At 36.6% G+C, this 15,833-nt stretch overlaps 1 protein-coding gene across 1 annotated transcript; it reads left to right on the top strand.

Moving 5' to 3' along the window:
- Positions 1-2,537: 2,537 nt before the first annotated feature.
- On the top strand, positions 2,538-15,113 carry LOC144447716 (sodium-coupled monocarboxylate transporter 2-like). The gene is made up of 15 exons (XM_078137795.1): positions 2,538-2,549; positions 2,996-3,066; positions 4,319-4,661; positions 6,562-6,627; positions 8,102-8,221; positions 9,121-9,275; positions 9,813-9,953; positions 10,683-10,812; positions 11,084-11,172; positions 11,524-11,642; positions 12,231-12,385; positions 12,742-12,977; positions 13,358-13,461; positions 14,263-14,282; positions 14,988-15,113. The coding sequence occupies exons 1-15, from the start codon at positions 2,538-2,540 to the stop codon at positions 15,111-15,113; spliced, it is 1,887 nt and encodes a 628-aa protein (XP_077993921.1).
- Positions 15,114-15,833: the final 720 nt, after the last annotated feature.

The following is a 15,833-nucleotide window of genomic DNA, read 5'->3' as shown; positions in this document are numbered from 1 at the left end:
TGGTGACTTGCAGTGAAAACACATCAGGTGAATCAATGCAAATTATGTTTGAGAAGGAGATCATTTGAAAAAGAAAAGAAATTATTGATTGTTATTACTTGGCAATAGGGAACTTGTAATCAAGACTGAGCATGCTCAGACGTAAAGGTCTATGGGATTATATGTGGTTATCGTAATACCTAATCTGGAGCTACCGATAAAAAAACCTCCCACAATTGTCAGGGTAAACTATGAATTGACCATTCATGGTTGCAAACAATGTAACAGTATTGTTTACAATACCAATTTATTAATATTTATTATCACATTTCCCATGATGCAACATTCAACATGGCGGGTTTGCAAGTTCCCAATTGTTAATTAAGACTATTTACTATAGCATGGCATAACTTCTGTTTATGCAAGTATGTTTATATGGCCATTCATTACAATAAAATTAACAACAGATGTGATTATACCCATGTATATGATACACCAAAAGTGTTGGAATTCATACGTTATTATTCTTGAATAAATTTGTTTGCAGTATCTTTGTAAATATAGTTTGATTATATTTTGCTAATATAAAGGATACAGAATAAAAAATGGTAGTAACTGGAATGTACACTGACAGGTAAACCATGAAACCATTGACTTAATTTTTGTGTATGGCTGAAAACGTAAAGAGAAGGAGGCTTGGCGTTCTCAACAAAACGTAACTCTATAGGTTCTTTATTAACTATCATCCAATTTCAAAACTTTTCTATAGTTGTCCGAGATCCTATTCATAGAGCATGTAACTTAGATGTATTGCTGTTGCTGTTGCTGTTGGGGAAGATGTACCCATACATCAGCAACATATATAGACTAGAACACAGAAACGCGCCATCTGACATCCTTCTATTGCGGCTTTCAACAATACTTGACCAGCGATGACTACCAAGCAACCTGTGTAAATTTCATCGGTCAACAGCGATCATCGCAATTCCGCTTCTCGCAAAATCCACATTGGACTGCAAAAGATAGCCCTCGAATATTGTTCGTGCGATTTATTGTCCTGTGTGACATCCGTATCCGTATCCGAAGCCCCTACCAGTACAGCTATATCATAGAAATGCCACTACAAGGGAAGGATAACATCGGTACCTTGCTGGTATGTCAAACTAAAAAAGAAATTCACGAAACGGGTTATGGCTGACACAGACAATGGGAACTTGACATCCCAAAGCAACATACAAATTCAAATGTTACTAACTACTCCATGATAATATCACCATTTAACTTTCTACGAGATACATCGTCCTACAAACATCCGGAGGAACTCGGAGAAGACGGTTTCGAAATGGGGACTCATTCGTGTATATTTACAAAGAGCACGGGTGAAATACACTCCCTAGTCATCGAAACCTTACAGCAGCCATATCGAATACATCTAATATGCCAAACCACAGACAAGTAAGAAACTCTTACTTGTTGTGGCCAAACCCACAAGCCTTAACCAATTGTTCAAAGTCGTCGATGGATAGTCAGTCTCGACTAAGAAAAGAGGTGTGTCAATGAATTGTGATTTCGTTGAAGTCATGGTAGTTTTTAATTCTAATTTGACATGAAGATGAAGAAACGTCATCTTAAAGTTTTGTTGAAAAAATCTGCATTTCAAAACTTTAGTAAACACAGTTGCAATGACACTGTAATATACTTAGTCTGCACATTATCTTTTTTTTTAGTCACGTTCGTTTTGATATTATGAAATGTGCACAGTAGACTGAAAACTGTAATGGAGACGAATGGATAATTCTGCGAGAAATAACAGGACTTTAAATGGCTATTTGCCCCAAAATAAGTTTCAATCCATTGACTTTCTACATGGCAGTCAGTGTGAGGGCGTGTAACACAGTAACACTTCAATTAACAAGACAACACTAACAGAGTGGCGCTGTTCGTTTCGTGACCTCAAAATACCGTGTCCTTGGATCCAGACGATTCCGAATGGTGATAGCTGTGGACGTAGCCATTTGCAGAAATTTTTGTTTCGTGAAGTTCTAGTATATTGGGAAGGTGAGTTATGCATTTGCAAGTCTTTGGCTTAGGATAAGGGAGGAACATGGCCACAACAAAACAATTAAAAAAACTTGTTTCACCATAAATAGATTTACAGGTACAAAGGTTGGTAGGTTTGGTAGCCTTGTACAGTTCGTTGAAATGTAAAGAAAAAGGTTTAACAATACTGTGTGTGTCACCAGCCAAGTCCTGGTATGAATAAATACTTGAATTAGGGAGCCTTCAGTATTTACAGGGGGGGGGGGGCGGAGGAAATCACACATGGTCTATTAAGTAAAACATGGCCCTCCCCTCATTCTCCATTTGTAAAAAGTGACCCTACCCATTTTCCCATTCTGTAAAACATGACCGTCCCCATGACATATACTGAACGTTAATCAATACTCCTATTATATCTATACATACAAATTAAATGATTTTGACTAGATAAAGCAATATTTGTACATATAACGTGACAAAACAGTAAAAGACTGGCTGGTTACCTTTCTCTTATAATCATGCACAGTCTAGTAAGTATCTAAAACGTGTTTTTCATGTTGTGCATACTCTGTGAGTGATAAGGTGAGATGGTACACTCAACAAAATGCATCTTTTTAGTAAACAATTTTCTTACAATATATGTATTTTTATTTTTGTATTTTGGCATGTAAAGTATTCGTAAAAATAAATGTTGGGTGCTCATCTCACTTTTACATCTCAAAACACACAAAACCAATTTACAATAATTAAATCTTCAGTTTGGTCACAAAACTGTGGATTGTAAAATGTGACCCTCCCCAAACATTGTAATGCAAAATATGACCCTCTCCCAAGAACAGGTTTATAAAATGTGACCCACCCCCCGATTCCTCCGGCCCTCCCCTCCCTCGTAAATACTGAAGGCTCCCTTATCTAAGTTGATAGACTTGCCTGACGAAAAGAGTAGTTTATTATGCTACACTCTTTGTGTTTTCAGTGGCCAACACCACCCCATACAATTCTGACTCTCCGACGCCCCAGCGGTGGCAGTCGCTGGATCATGGATGGGTGGGTGGGTACCCATGCTTGTTAGCGAAATTTCATATGTACCCCCTTTCCAGTTAATATTTCAATGAAAAAGAACCCCCCCCCTTTTTTTATAGTGAATCTGGGAGAAAATCACTTTAAAAAACCCTTCTTACCGAAATCCGGGAGGTTTAACCTTCAACAACACCTAATCCACTGCACACAGTCCTGGATTACGTGACCTTTCTCCCCGGGCCTTCGTCGGGGAAGTTTCTTCCAAGAGGGAGAGTAGAAATGGGGCATTCTACCCATATTCTCGGAGGGTGATCTGAAAAAGTACCCCCTTTTTACGATTCCACGGACTTAGATGGCCGACGAGATGCGAAATATCCATTGGACCGCGACCAAGAAAACAGGTCGTAAATTGTGATGTTGCGATTCTGAAGAGTCACTGTCACGGTAGTCCTGCTCACAGACGGTGTACGCGTTTCGCTCATGGGACGACTTACATCGTATGCAAGTAAGACTACTATCACGGCAGAGTACCATCTAATTTGGATGAAGAATCATTGAAGTTTGAGCTTTTTAAAATTTGATGTAGACACTGGACGTACGTACTGTACGAAAAGACGCAGCGAGAGAGGGGTTAAAAAGGAGACACCAGAAATATCAGTGGAAATGATCATCGAAAACACTGGACATCGCGTAGACGTCTACTGACTGCTCGAGCACTCTCTTCAACGTTGAAAGCGGCATCTTCTGATGTTCGTAAATGCTTAGCATTTGAGAGTTAATGTCAACAATTTACTCTGTTGGACAGACTAGAAGTTAGTGTGTCTTACACACCACACGAAATTGTAACAGTGTGTAAAGCAGGATGCTTTGAAGAAGTCACCTCCGACTAACGCATCTTTTGATGTGTTCTGTTTTAGAGTAAATTGTAGCATAAAACGTCAAATGCTAAGCTCTTATGACCAGGATTCAGTGTGTCTCAAACAAGGATTGTGTGTGTGTGTGTCTCAAACACCCAAATGCTAAGCTTTTATGACAAAGAGTGTATCAATTGTCAATATTATACAGAGCAAAGTGTAAAAGACCCCATCAATTAAAATGAATGGTAACCCATAGGGGGTAATACAAGTGAGTCATGTAGTATTTACTCTCAGCCAGTTTCTAATAACATCAATTACATGTCCAAAACTTCATATATTTATCTGTTTGGAGTTTAATAGTTGAGCTTGTGCTATTTTAAAAAAAATATAACCTTACGATCTTTTATATCTTTTGATAATAGTATGGACGAAAGGCCTGAACTGTCTGCCGCCGATTACACCGTGTTTGGCCTTATTTTGGCCGTGTGTGTCTCAATTGGGATTTACTTTGGATGTACCGGCACAAAACAACGAAGCACAAAAGAATATCTCCTCGCTGACCGTAGAATGCCCGCAATACCAGTGGCGGCATCCATAATGGCTAGTAACTTGTCAGCAATAGCTACATTAGGGTCAACGGCTGAAGCCTACATGTATTCTTCTATATATTGTTGGCACGCCGTGGGTATTATGATACTGATGCCAATTGCGACACACTTTTATCTCAGTGTGTATTACAGTCTCAACATAATCAGTGTATATGAGGTAGGTTGGCTGCCGGGGGGGGGGGGGAAGGGATATTCTGTTGTCTTTCTGAAGATGTAGAAAGTCATAAAGATATGTCCTACTCCTCACAGTGATAAACACACACACACACACACACACACACACACACACACACACACACACACACACACGGAATATAGGTTATATTCAGTTGTTACCTCACGCAAGGGTACAGGAGGTATTAAATGGGGGATGTCGGTGTGTGTGTGTGTGTGTCTGTCTGTCTGTCTGTCGGTCTGTGTGTGTGTCTGTGTCTGTGTCTGTGTCTGTCATTATTTTCTTAAAAGCTGCTGGTTAAAGTATAATGATATTTGATAGAAATAATGTTTGGAGTAATGGCTAGACGTGATTAATTTTTGAGCGAGATCTCTGTTCACGTTAATTAAGGAAATTTGCATATCAATGAAATCAACTAATTAAGCAATATCTGAAGACTGCATACTTCAAATTCAATATAATTTAGTATATTCGTTAAACATAACAACATACATTTGTACGATAAAATTTGTTGATGTACCTTACAGTGTTAATGAACAATTTGCATAATTAATTGTTTTTGGTAATTAGGCTATATCTTAAGAATGCATACTTCAATTTCAATATAATTTAGTACATACATTAACCATAAGAAAACGCATATGTCCTATAAAGTTTGTTGATGTACCTTACAGTGTTAATGAATAATTTGCACAATTAATGATTCTTGGTAATTAGGTTATATCTTACGACTGCATGCTTCAATTTCAATACAATTTAGTACATACGTTAAACATAACAGAGTGCATATCACCTATAAAGATTTAGTGAATAATTTGCATAATTAATGAGTTTCTTTAATTAGGCTATGTATCGTAAGACTGCATACTTCAACTTCATTATAATTTATTTCATACATTAAACGTAACAAAGTTTATACGCCCTGTAAAGTTGTTGACGTACCATTACAGTGTTAATAATTAATTTGCATGATTAATGATTTTCAGTAATTAAGATATTTCATAAGAATGCATTCTTGAATTTCAATATCATTTAGTACGTACGTTAACCATAACAAAGCGGATATGTCCTATAAAATTTGTTGATATAGCTTACAGTTTTCATGAAATATTTGCATAATTAATGATTTTAGGTAACTAGACTGTATCCTAAAAATGCAAGTTTCAAATTTTGTATAATATGGTACATATATCAACCATAATAATACGCACATGTCCTATGAAGTTTGTTGCTACAACATTTACCTTTAATGAGTACATTGTGTATTTTGAATAATGAACGATATTCAGTAATTACGTAGTATCATGCACTCTTCAAATTCCGTATAATTTGGCACATACATTAACCTAAGAAAGCACGCTTGTCCAAAAAAAGCCTGTTACCATATTTTTTTTTAGTTTAATGACTTATTTGCATAATTAGTGGTTCCTTACGGGAGGCATTCAGTTTAAATCTGGTTTTTATACTGTCGTATACTTGCCATTCTCCCATATTTTAACTCATTAATCCTGGATATAAATGTTGTAGTCATCTTGTAACATACACGTATTCGTAAACAGCGTAAGGTGTTTGATAGGTTTGACTAGATTTCATCTGACCGTCAACACTACGCAGTGATATATAGACAATCAGGTTACATAACAGCTTCAATAGCCGATGTTTGCTTTTTTACTACCTATAGGGAACGATCATGTAGTTGCAGGCCCACCTCGAGGCCCACCCTCGACATTCACGTCATGTGCGAATTTTTTTCTGATATTTATCACGTAGATAAAATCATACCCCGGTTACGATATGTATGAAACAAAAACTTTCACATTCTTCATATTAATAAATATGTCAATGGTAATTCCTGTCTGTGATTTATTTATTATTTCTACAGTATTTGGAACTGAGATTTTCCAAACCAGTTCGTCTTGTTGCCACTATAATCTACGTGATCTATAAGGTACGTTTATACCATATGAAATGTTCACCATGAACATCCTCACTTTTGGAATTGTTGATCCATATAATGTACAAGCTTTTAAATTTGTTGTGTAACAGCGAAGTGCAGTGTGTTGGCTTTTATCAACCCATTCATAAAATGACAAAGGTCACCCTCTCGCACTCTTTGTCGGCTACCATGTCTTCAATTGTTTGTGTCATACATTCGTACACTTTGAATATACATGGCTGCACCTTAAAATAGTTCAATTGACTGCTTATGTTAGTCGGCAGCATTTGACCCAACTTTGCTACTGAAGTACTGCAATAAGTGTAGGCCAATATTCAGGGGTCACGTTGGCAGTCTGTACCCAAACGTTATTCATCAGTGCCTCACATGTGCTATTACTAGTATGACTTCAGGCAGCAGGTATTCTAGCTAAAATGATGTAGGCTTGGTGTTTCACTCGTGAGACACTACGTTTTTGCCCAATCACATTGAACATTGCCGTTCTTTCACACAGCAGAAGAAACAGTCTTCTAATGAAAACATTGCACTTGGACTTGATGATTTTAATGGCTGCAATTGTTTATTTTCTAACTGATCTCACCAACATTCAACTCTACTGTGCACGGCATCTATGTTACAGTAGTTGTTTCTTTTGCATTGGAAGTTGTCTGAGGATGTGTGTATTAAATGTCATGCCGCCTGAGGGAAACACAAGCCAACATCATTTTAGCTGTAAAGACAGCCCCCCCCCGTCCCATAAAGTTATCATGTGTCAAGAATTACGAGCTCGAGGGGTGAAATATCCTTGAGATTTATGTATCAGTTGTTTACAGCAAATAGTTTTATAGTCGATTAAAAGTATGATATTTTATCAGGACAAGATGAAATGAAATGTAATTATCTGCAAGTAACAAATCAATAATTCTTTAGACATGACGATTGGCCTTGGAATCTATTATTTTTATTTTCCGGTTATTTATTATCTGATATCATCTCTTCGCTCATCAGTATCGCTGTGAGTGCCATTTCCGCATAGTCACACAAGTCATGGGACGAGTGTCACATGTCACATTGCGGGAATTGCACGAATGGTGATATGACGAACGAAGAGGCGATATCGGGTAATAAGCAATTTATCGTATGCCTATCCTATTCCCAGGAGTTTAAAGAAATACCGGAACAATAAAAAGAGCACATGTTATTTGTGCATCGCGCGACTCCATTCTTGGATGACGTGTATTTGCACATAGTCTGCTGACTGTGTCAACCTGCTTTCGTGAAATGTCTGATTGTCAACTTTGATCAGATTTCAGTGGTGTTACTTTTCAGCTACCATTTTGTTTTTCTATGTCTCGTCTTATCAGAAAGCCGTTTTCTAGTGACGTTTCACGTCCCAAATTAGAAGTGATATTTTGCATTAAACTTCATCAAGAACGATTGATCTGGGCATAGGTATATGATAATGACTCTTGTGGTTTTCCCTCAGCTGTTGTACCTCTCCTTGGTTATCTATGCACCAGCCCTGGCACTCAGCGCAGTAACAGACCTAAACGTATGGGTTGCAACAGTAACTGTAGGTTTGGTGTGTACTTTATACACAACCGTGGTAAGAGCATTTTTTTATAATATTTATGTATTGACTACATATATAAACCCTAGTCTTGATCAATTGTTGACAATGATAGCAATGTCAGGTGTTGACAAAATTAATGCCTGTGTCATGAGTTATGCTGTTGTGTGTACATATATTGTGTCAAACACAGAGACTAATTATCTTTAATATAAGATCTGATCAACTATTTCTACTAAAAGAACAGCAATACCACAACCACCACTGCAACCAATACAACTGCATCTCTATCACCAGAACCAGCAGCACTATCAGCATCATCACCAGCACCACCAAAAGCACAGCACCACTAATACTACCACTAGCAGTGCTTCCAGCACCACCACCACCACCACCACCACCACCACCACCACCACCACCAACAACAACAACAACAACAACAACAACAACAATAATAATAATAATAATAATAATAATAATACAATTTTAGCCACCACTAACATAAAAAAAACACAGCAACTATGCCAACATTAGGGACAAAACAGAATGTACTGGTGCACTGGGAGGGGGCTGGGGTCACATAAAACTTTGAAGTTCCAAAGAGATGGGGCTTGGAAATTCTGTTTGAACTATTTTGCTCTTCATTTGTAGCTCTTTAAACCAAATTAAACCTCAATAGCAGGAGTTTATTTTTCAAATATGCAGGGCGTGAAAGTTTTTGCGAGCTCGAAGTAGGAGGGGGGGGGGGGCACACACTATAATTGTGTTCGTTCCGTTACAACACAACCACCTCCACCATCACTACGGCAGTTCTTTTCCTACTATTATTCAATACTCGGACTGAAAGACAATGAGGAATTTAAGGTCTGTTGTTAAAATGAAATCAAATGAACATATGGTTAAATATTGACACGTCCTATATGATATGTTGACAGGGTGGTATGAAAGCAGTAATATGGACAGACGTTATCCAAATGATTCTAATGTTTACTGGCGTACTGACAGTAATAATCAAAGGTGTTGTCTTAATGGATGGATTTGAAAATGTGTGGAGAATCGCAGATAAAGGTGGACGAATTCAATACGTAAAGTAAGACAGGTTTTTGAAGTATATTGAACAGGTCGAGAACTGTAGATAACTGATTTCTCAAAATTACCAATACATGTTTCAATAAAACAAACAACAATATAAACGAGTATAAAGTATTGAGAATGTTTGCAGTGAGAACTACTTTAATATAGTTATGGTAGGAAACACTGGCATAGGTCATCAGTGCTCATCATGTATATAATAGTTAATTTGTGGTATGATTCACAAGGAAGAACGTGTGACTGGAAGATATGGTGATATATTTAAAGCAATAACCCACCCCTAGGGAAGGTATATCCCAAGGTTTTGATTAGTTGACCACATATGTGAGTGAATGTGTTTCTGGAGTCTCATGATCAGACTGGGAGTATACCAGTCCAAGGGTACGGTTTGTTATTAATATTATCGTACCAATATAGCGAAATGTTCGATGAACATTTAGAAACAAACTGTAGTTCGGAGTGAATATAAAATGAACTGATACAGTTTAGGGTTGAGTTTTATTGTTGTTTTTTCTTTTAACTTTTGTCCATACAGTTTTGACTTTGATCCCAAAATTCGTAATACTGTTTGGACAGGAACATTTGGCTATGCCTTAACTATGATACCATCGCTTGGTGTAAGTCAGCAGATAGTACAGAGGTTCAACAGCTGCCGAAGTGTGCGAGAGGGCGTCAAGTAAGTCTTTGATGTTACATAATCTTAACAAAACGCTTTCTGATCTGTTTGTATTTTATCTTGACGTTTCATAATAATTACTTGAACAATGGCGGACATTTTGATACTTAATTTCTGAAGAAATATAAAGCTTATACATATCTATTGGTATCTCCATAATACAAAACCACTCCCATCGAATGCCCATGGTCATACAATCTTCTATAGATCAGTGTATATGTTACACCCAATCCGTGAAACTGCCCAATTCATGAAATGTGCATGTATCTTTGCCCAGTTCATGGAATGGTCAACCTTATACAAATGAGAGTATAGATTACGATCTAAAAGGGGCGAATTTAATTTTTGGGGCAAGAGTTTTGATGAACTGAGGTGTTGATTATCGAACTCTATTAAAAACACAAGCTTCACTGAATTATAATAAAATAACAATTGTGAAGTGATGAGTTTGTAAATACATGATAATAAAGTTGTTTGATTTTTATTTTATTTTGTGTGTGTCCAATAACAGATGCTCATTTCATGTACTTGGCATATCTTACCATACCTACTTCATAACCTTGGCAACACGTACGATTGCCTATTTCATGAACTGGGCAAAGTTACCTACCCATTTCATGAATTGGTCAATTTCACAGATTGAGTGTAACATATACATAGACCCTACACGTGTATGGGGGAGTATTTTGAGTTATTCAATCTGATCCGTGCTCATTTTCCCTTCCCAAGGGCGATGTACTTTGCTATGGCGTTCATGGCGATGTATTTATTATTTGCCATTCTTCCTGGCATAATAATTTATGCAGTGTATGCTGATTGTGATCCTCTTCGTGAAGGCCGTATCAAGAAGCCTGACCAGGTGAGTATATCGTAGTGGCATCCAACATCATACTAGATCAATCAATCCTTGTTTATTTGATGTTGAATTGTTACGGTTATGTCAATAAAATCAGTTCCTATCAGGTGACTTCCAGGGATTCAGCTTATTTAGCTAGTCACCCTGTCGTAAGAAGACATTCCATGACCATTTATTTAAAGGCCGACGCATTTCTATATACTAATGATAATAAATGATTACAGAGAGATTACATTTAAACAATACACATATTTTACATGATGACTCCACTTAGGTGATGGCATACTTTGTGATTCATCATCTGCGTAACTTACCCGGCATACCTGGACTTTTTATAGCGGCAATATTCAGCGGTGCTTTGAGGTGGGTACAGAAGATCTATCTTTTGTGGATATGTGAGAATACTTTGGCTATGGGTGCATCTGTACACAACGAATGTAACTTACGGAAATTCAGACAAACATGCAAATATGATGTGTTATTGATTGAATCTTATACCATTATGGTATGCAAGTTTCACAATATACAATTATTTCACCTTATAAATTAGGGTGGTCTTTAGAATATCTCCGTGTACACTATATGTGTCAGCAGAGCACCTGCTTGCAGCAACAAATGCTCCCACTCTGCTATGTCGATTAATGGCAGTAGTTAAAATGAAATGTTTTCAGCAAGTAACAATATTTATTGACAATTACCATGGTTACGTTCTAGTACCCTGTCATCTGGACTGAATTCATTAGCTGCTGTTACCCTTGAAGACTTCCTCAAACCTTGTCGCTGTTTTAAAGACATGTCGGACAAAAGAGCGACCTTTATTTTGAAAGTCATGTGTAAGTATATACAAAAATAATAATGTACGTATTAATAATAAATTTTAAAAAATATAACAGTTAAGGTCAACGTGCCCTGCTATTTCAACCATAATATATTTTCCCATGATAATCAATCACGAAAGATGACCACATGAATGAATTTTGTCTCTTGAACAGTTAATATAATACAGGGCATAGGATTTCTACTCGACTACTGTTTCTACTTGTGTTAAAACAGACTTTGTGGTATATGAAAATCATCCGCTAGGAATATATTGCCATAGTTCATTAGAAATGGTCTTTAAAAATACATTACATATTAGTAGATTCTTCAATAGTCATACATCGACTTCACTTGGCGTGACTGTTAGTTGAAAAAGGCTAATTCAAGTGACACTATTTATTCTATCTAAATATTGTTTAATGTATATCTTTAAAACCTTTTAAATCATCTTCAAAAGCACTCGCCAGTGGTCTCATCTCCATCAGACAAAACAATCGCTTATTAGCTTTTGCAGTATTATAGCAGTATTTTCAATGAGGTGTTAATACGATTTTGTAAGTATATACCTACTAGTAAAGATTACTTACGTTGTTTATTTGAAGCGGCATTCTATGGTATTCTGGCTGTGGTGTCTGTGTATTTCGTATCGGAGATCGGAACGTTGGTCAAAGTCGCATTGACTTTATCTGGGATATTGTTAGGACCGATATTCGGTGTCTTCACACTTGGCCTATTCTTCCCATGGACTCACACCAAGGTACCACAACGTATATATGATATGTATTGATTATAGTGTGTGTGTGTGTGTGTGTGTGTGTGTGTGTGTGTGTGTGTGTGTGTGTGTGTGTGTGTGTGTGTGTGTGTGTGCGTGCACGCGTTGTGGATTAGTCGAGTGCACAAAGATCTTTGCGAACTCGGATAATCTCTTATTTTATAGATTTGATTTTGCAATGATATCATGCCCCATTTAAAGCAGTATACCAATATTTTGAAATATAAAAATATAACAAAGAGACAATTGAAATAGATTTGATGGTATACTTTGAGAGACACTTACGAGAAATTTGTTTTGGTACTTCTGATCCCCGGATTATATTACATCTGTGTATTTAGGGTGTAATGGTTGGACTGGTCGCTGGGATAGGGCTTGGTGCTGTAATAGGCGTTGGGACATTTATGTATGATACAAATCAACCTCCATTGCCTACCTCGATAGAGGGATGTCCTTCTGAAAATATTTCTATTCTTTTAACTAACTTCACTACAATCATGATGACAGACTTCACGAATACTGAAGTCCTAATGGATATGCCGTCATCGACAGGAAATCCACCCATGGGACCTGATGAGTAAGTCTGTTGTTTATTTAATTTGAAAGAAAAAAGACTAATATATCAAATGTTACATTGTGTTTTAAGTGGAAAACTGCTATGAGCATTGCAACAGGAAAACTTTACATGTGCACTCTGTGCTGGAAATATTGAATGTTTTATTGACGTCTGATGAACTATAATATTGTCAATTGTCTCAATCTCAAATTCTACAACATGTCAATGTGCAAAGATATAGTTCCCATGCCGCTTTAAAACATTATCATTACTTATTTTCACATGTCCCCTGTCATGATTGTTATAAAGTAGACATTCCAGCGAACCGTTAATCATTACAGAGAGCGATACATACACCCCTTCCCTACAAATCTTAGCATGTTGTGTTTTACCTTTTTCAGACCAACAGGATTCATCTCATTTCTAAGTATGTCACACCTATGGTATAGTTGGCTTGTAGTTACCACCACTGTGATTGTGGGATTGTTGGCTAGTTTCATCACAGGTTTGCTCACTTTTTATACTGTTCTGTGCTGTAGTGTACTGTACTGTGCTGTAGTGTACTGTACTGTGATATGCTTTGCTGTGCTGTGCTGCGGTACGGTACTGTACTGTACGATATAATACTGTACTATATTATAGCTTATTATGTACTGTACTATACTGTACTGTTCTGTACTGTACTGTACTGTACTGTACTGTACTGTGCTGTGCTGTTACATACTGTACTATAGTGTATTGCACTGAAATTGTAATATGTTTTCTGAGAATTCAAGTTCAATACCTTATCCGTTTATATAGAAATAGGGGAGATGTTCTCTTTTTCACAACCACAGCAATATATATGACACGGCATTTGAGTATACAAAAAATATTCTCAGTCAAGGACTGTCCAAGTGTTAAGGTAGAATGTGACACGTGGTCATGGACCAATTTCCTTGAAAATCAATGTTATTAGTTCCTTGCAAATTTTGTCCCTTGTTAAGTTTTGAAATAATAAAAGATATTTTGAGTTACACTGTTGTGTTCATGGAAATTGACCTTTAACACAGTATTCGGTGGTCATATTGGATTTTGAAATGTGTTATCCCAGATATCCTTTTGATCTCCATTTCAACATTTGCAGGGTGAGCACTAAATATTTTTCTTGATTTTAACTTGAAAGCTTCGAGAATTTTATTACCAATGCGCATATGTACACACTAAATATCAGCATTTTTTTGAAATGCCAATACCTAAAACAAGTCACAAAGACAGGCTTAATTATTGCCATAATAAAAATATCTTTTTCACCTTTTATTGCCAGGGTATAAGAAAGCGAAAAATGTAAATCCGAATTGGATATCCCCACTGTACCGAAAATGTTGTACATGTCTGCCAAGTTGGTGTTGTCCACCATGGTATGACGTCACTGAGAGAGAGGCAAGTTCAACTAATCAGAATAGTCAGGATATTGAAGTGTATATGGAAGCATAATTAGACTCTGAAATGAAGGACACATTTCATTCTTTTCTGTACCATTTATCATATTAGATATGAGAAGAGGTTAGTTTGCCAGCCATAACTAATCAGCACAGAAAATGTTGTATGTGTGAGATTTCAATGTTTAAAATATATGTCAAAGTTTATATACGCCTGCTGGATACGATTTTTGCTACTTTCACTCCAGTTTGAGATATTGTTTTTGAAATGTTGCAAATATCAATTTGCAATTTTCATATCACCTCTATTTCAAGAAATTATGTTGGTATTTTTTTTAGATTTATAACAGAGTCGTTTAGAGTTTTCTTCAACAAAATAAGAGCTTTGACTTTTTTTTTATTATTTCGAGGCACATAGTACGTTACAAACGTTTTATTTGAGACAAGATATACTTAGTCAACATAATTTATTTCTGTCAAGTGGCCATGGAAATTAATTTTGTAGATTAAGGGTTCAACAATGGAATAATTTCAATAAAACAATGTAAGGAATAAATCATTGGCAATAGGCATATCAATAATGATAAGCAATTTTTCTGCTTCTGTTTAGGACATTGATTTGGAGCTCAAAGGATCTGTTGGGATGGATAATGACAAGGATGTTTCTGAACAGCTGATGTCACATGGTGTTTACACTCCAACACCTTCAAAGAATGGAGATACCAAAAACGCGTAGCATCTGTTCCGAAAGTAACAAGTATATAGGATCCAAAACATTCTTTGGAGAAATTGGATGAAATTCAATAAAATATGGGTCTGGTACTTTTACTTTACGGGTACATTAGGTTGGAGTATTTGTATTCCATGTAACTCTGACTGCACTTGTTTCAAACTTTACATATTGTTTGTGGTTCATATATGTGATAAGCATCTAATGAGTGGAATCGTGAAGCGATTTGTGCATTTAGAATAAAATCGTGATTGTCGAATGGTCCGTGATGTAGTGAATTGAAGTGTTTACCTAATTTTGTTTAATCAATTCAAAGGTATCTTTTATTGTATTTTTTGTTGTCTGAGTGACTGTGTTTTCTTTAAAGTTCATGTCAGCATTTTCCGTTACAGTGATGATTTCGATGGCGTATAATCCATACAAAAGTAATTTTCGTGGTCGTATTTTCAATCTTTAACTGTTCAGTCCATTGTCGGTTCTGTCTTAAAGTGATGGCATGTCTTTTACGTTTCTTCCATTTGTCCTCATACGGTACACCTTTGAGGAAGGGTTCACAACAAATTGTTGATCCAACTTCTAGAGCGTGCCTTCCTCCATTTTCACATTCTGTGGTACACATATTCGATCATCTTGTTCGGATCTCCATCCAAAGTTGTTGGTCTTTGTGAAGAATCGAGGATCCCGACAAAGTATATAAGACAAAAAAATTAGATTATTTTTACTCTC

Source organism: Glandiceps talaboti, chromosome 16 (genome assembly GCF_964340395.1).
Source record: "Glandiceps talaboti chromosome 16, keGlaTala1.1, whole genome shotgun sequence".
NCBI classification, from domain to species: Eukaryota; Metazoa; Hemichordata; class Enteropneusta; family Spengelidae; genus Glandiceps; species Glandiceps talaboti.
Note: the sequence above shows the minus strand (reverse complement) of the source record. Positions and strands in the feature narration are given on the sequence as shown.

Coding starts and splice junctions, on each gene's coding strand:
- LOC144447716 (XM_078137795.1), top strand. Junction 10,813..11,083: donor GTATCAAGAAGCCTGACCAG/GTGAGTATATCG, acceptor GACTCCACTTAG/GTGATGGCATACTTTGTGAT. Junction 14,283..14,987: donor GGTATAAGAAAGCGAAAAAT/GTAAATCCGAAT, acceptor GCTTCTGTTTAG/GACATTGATTTGGAGCTCAA.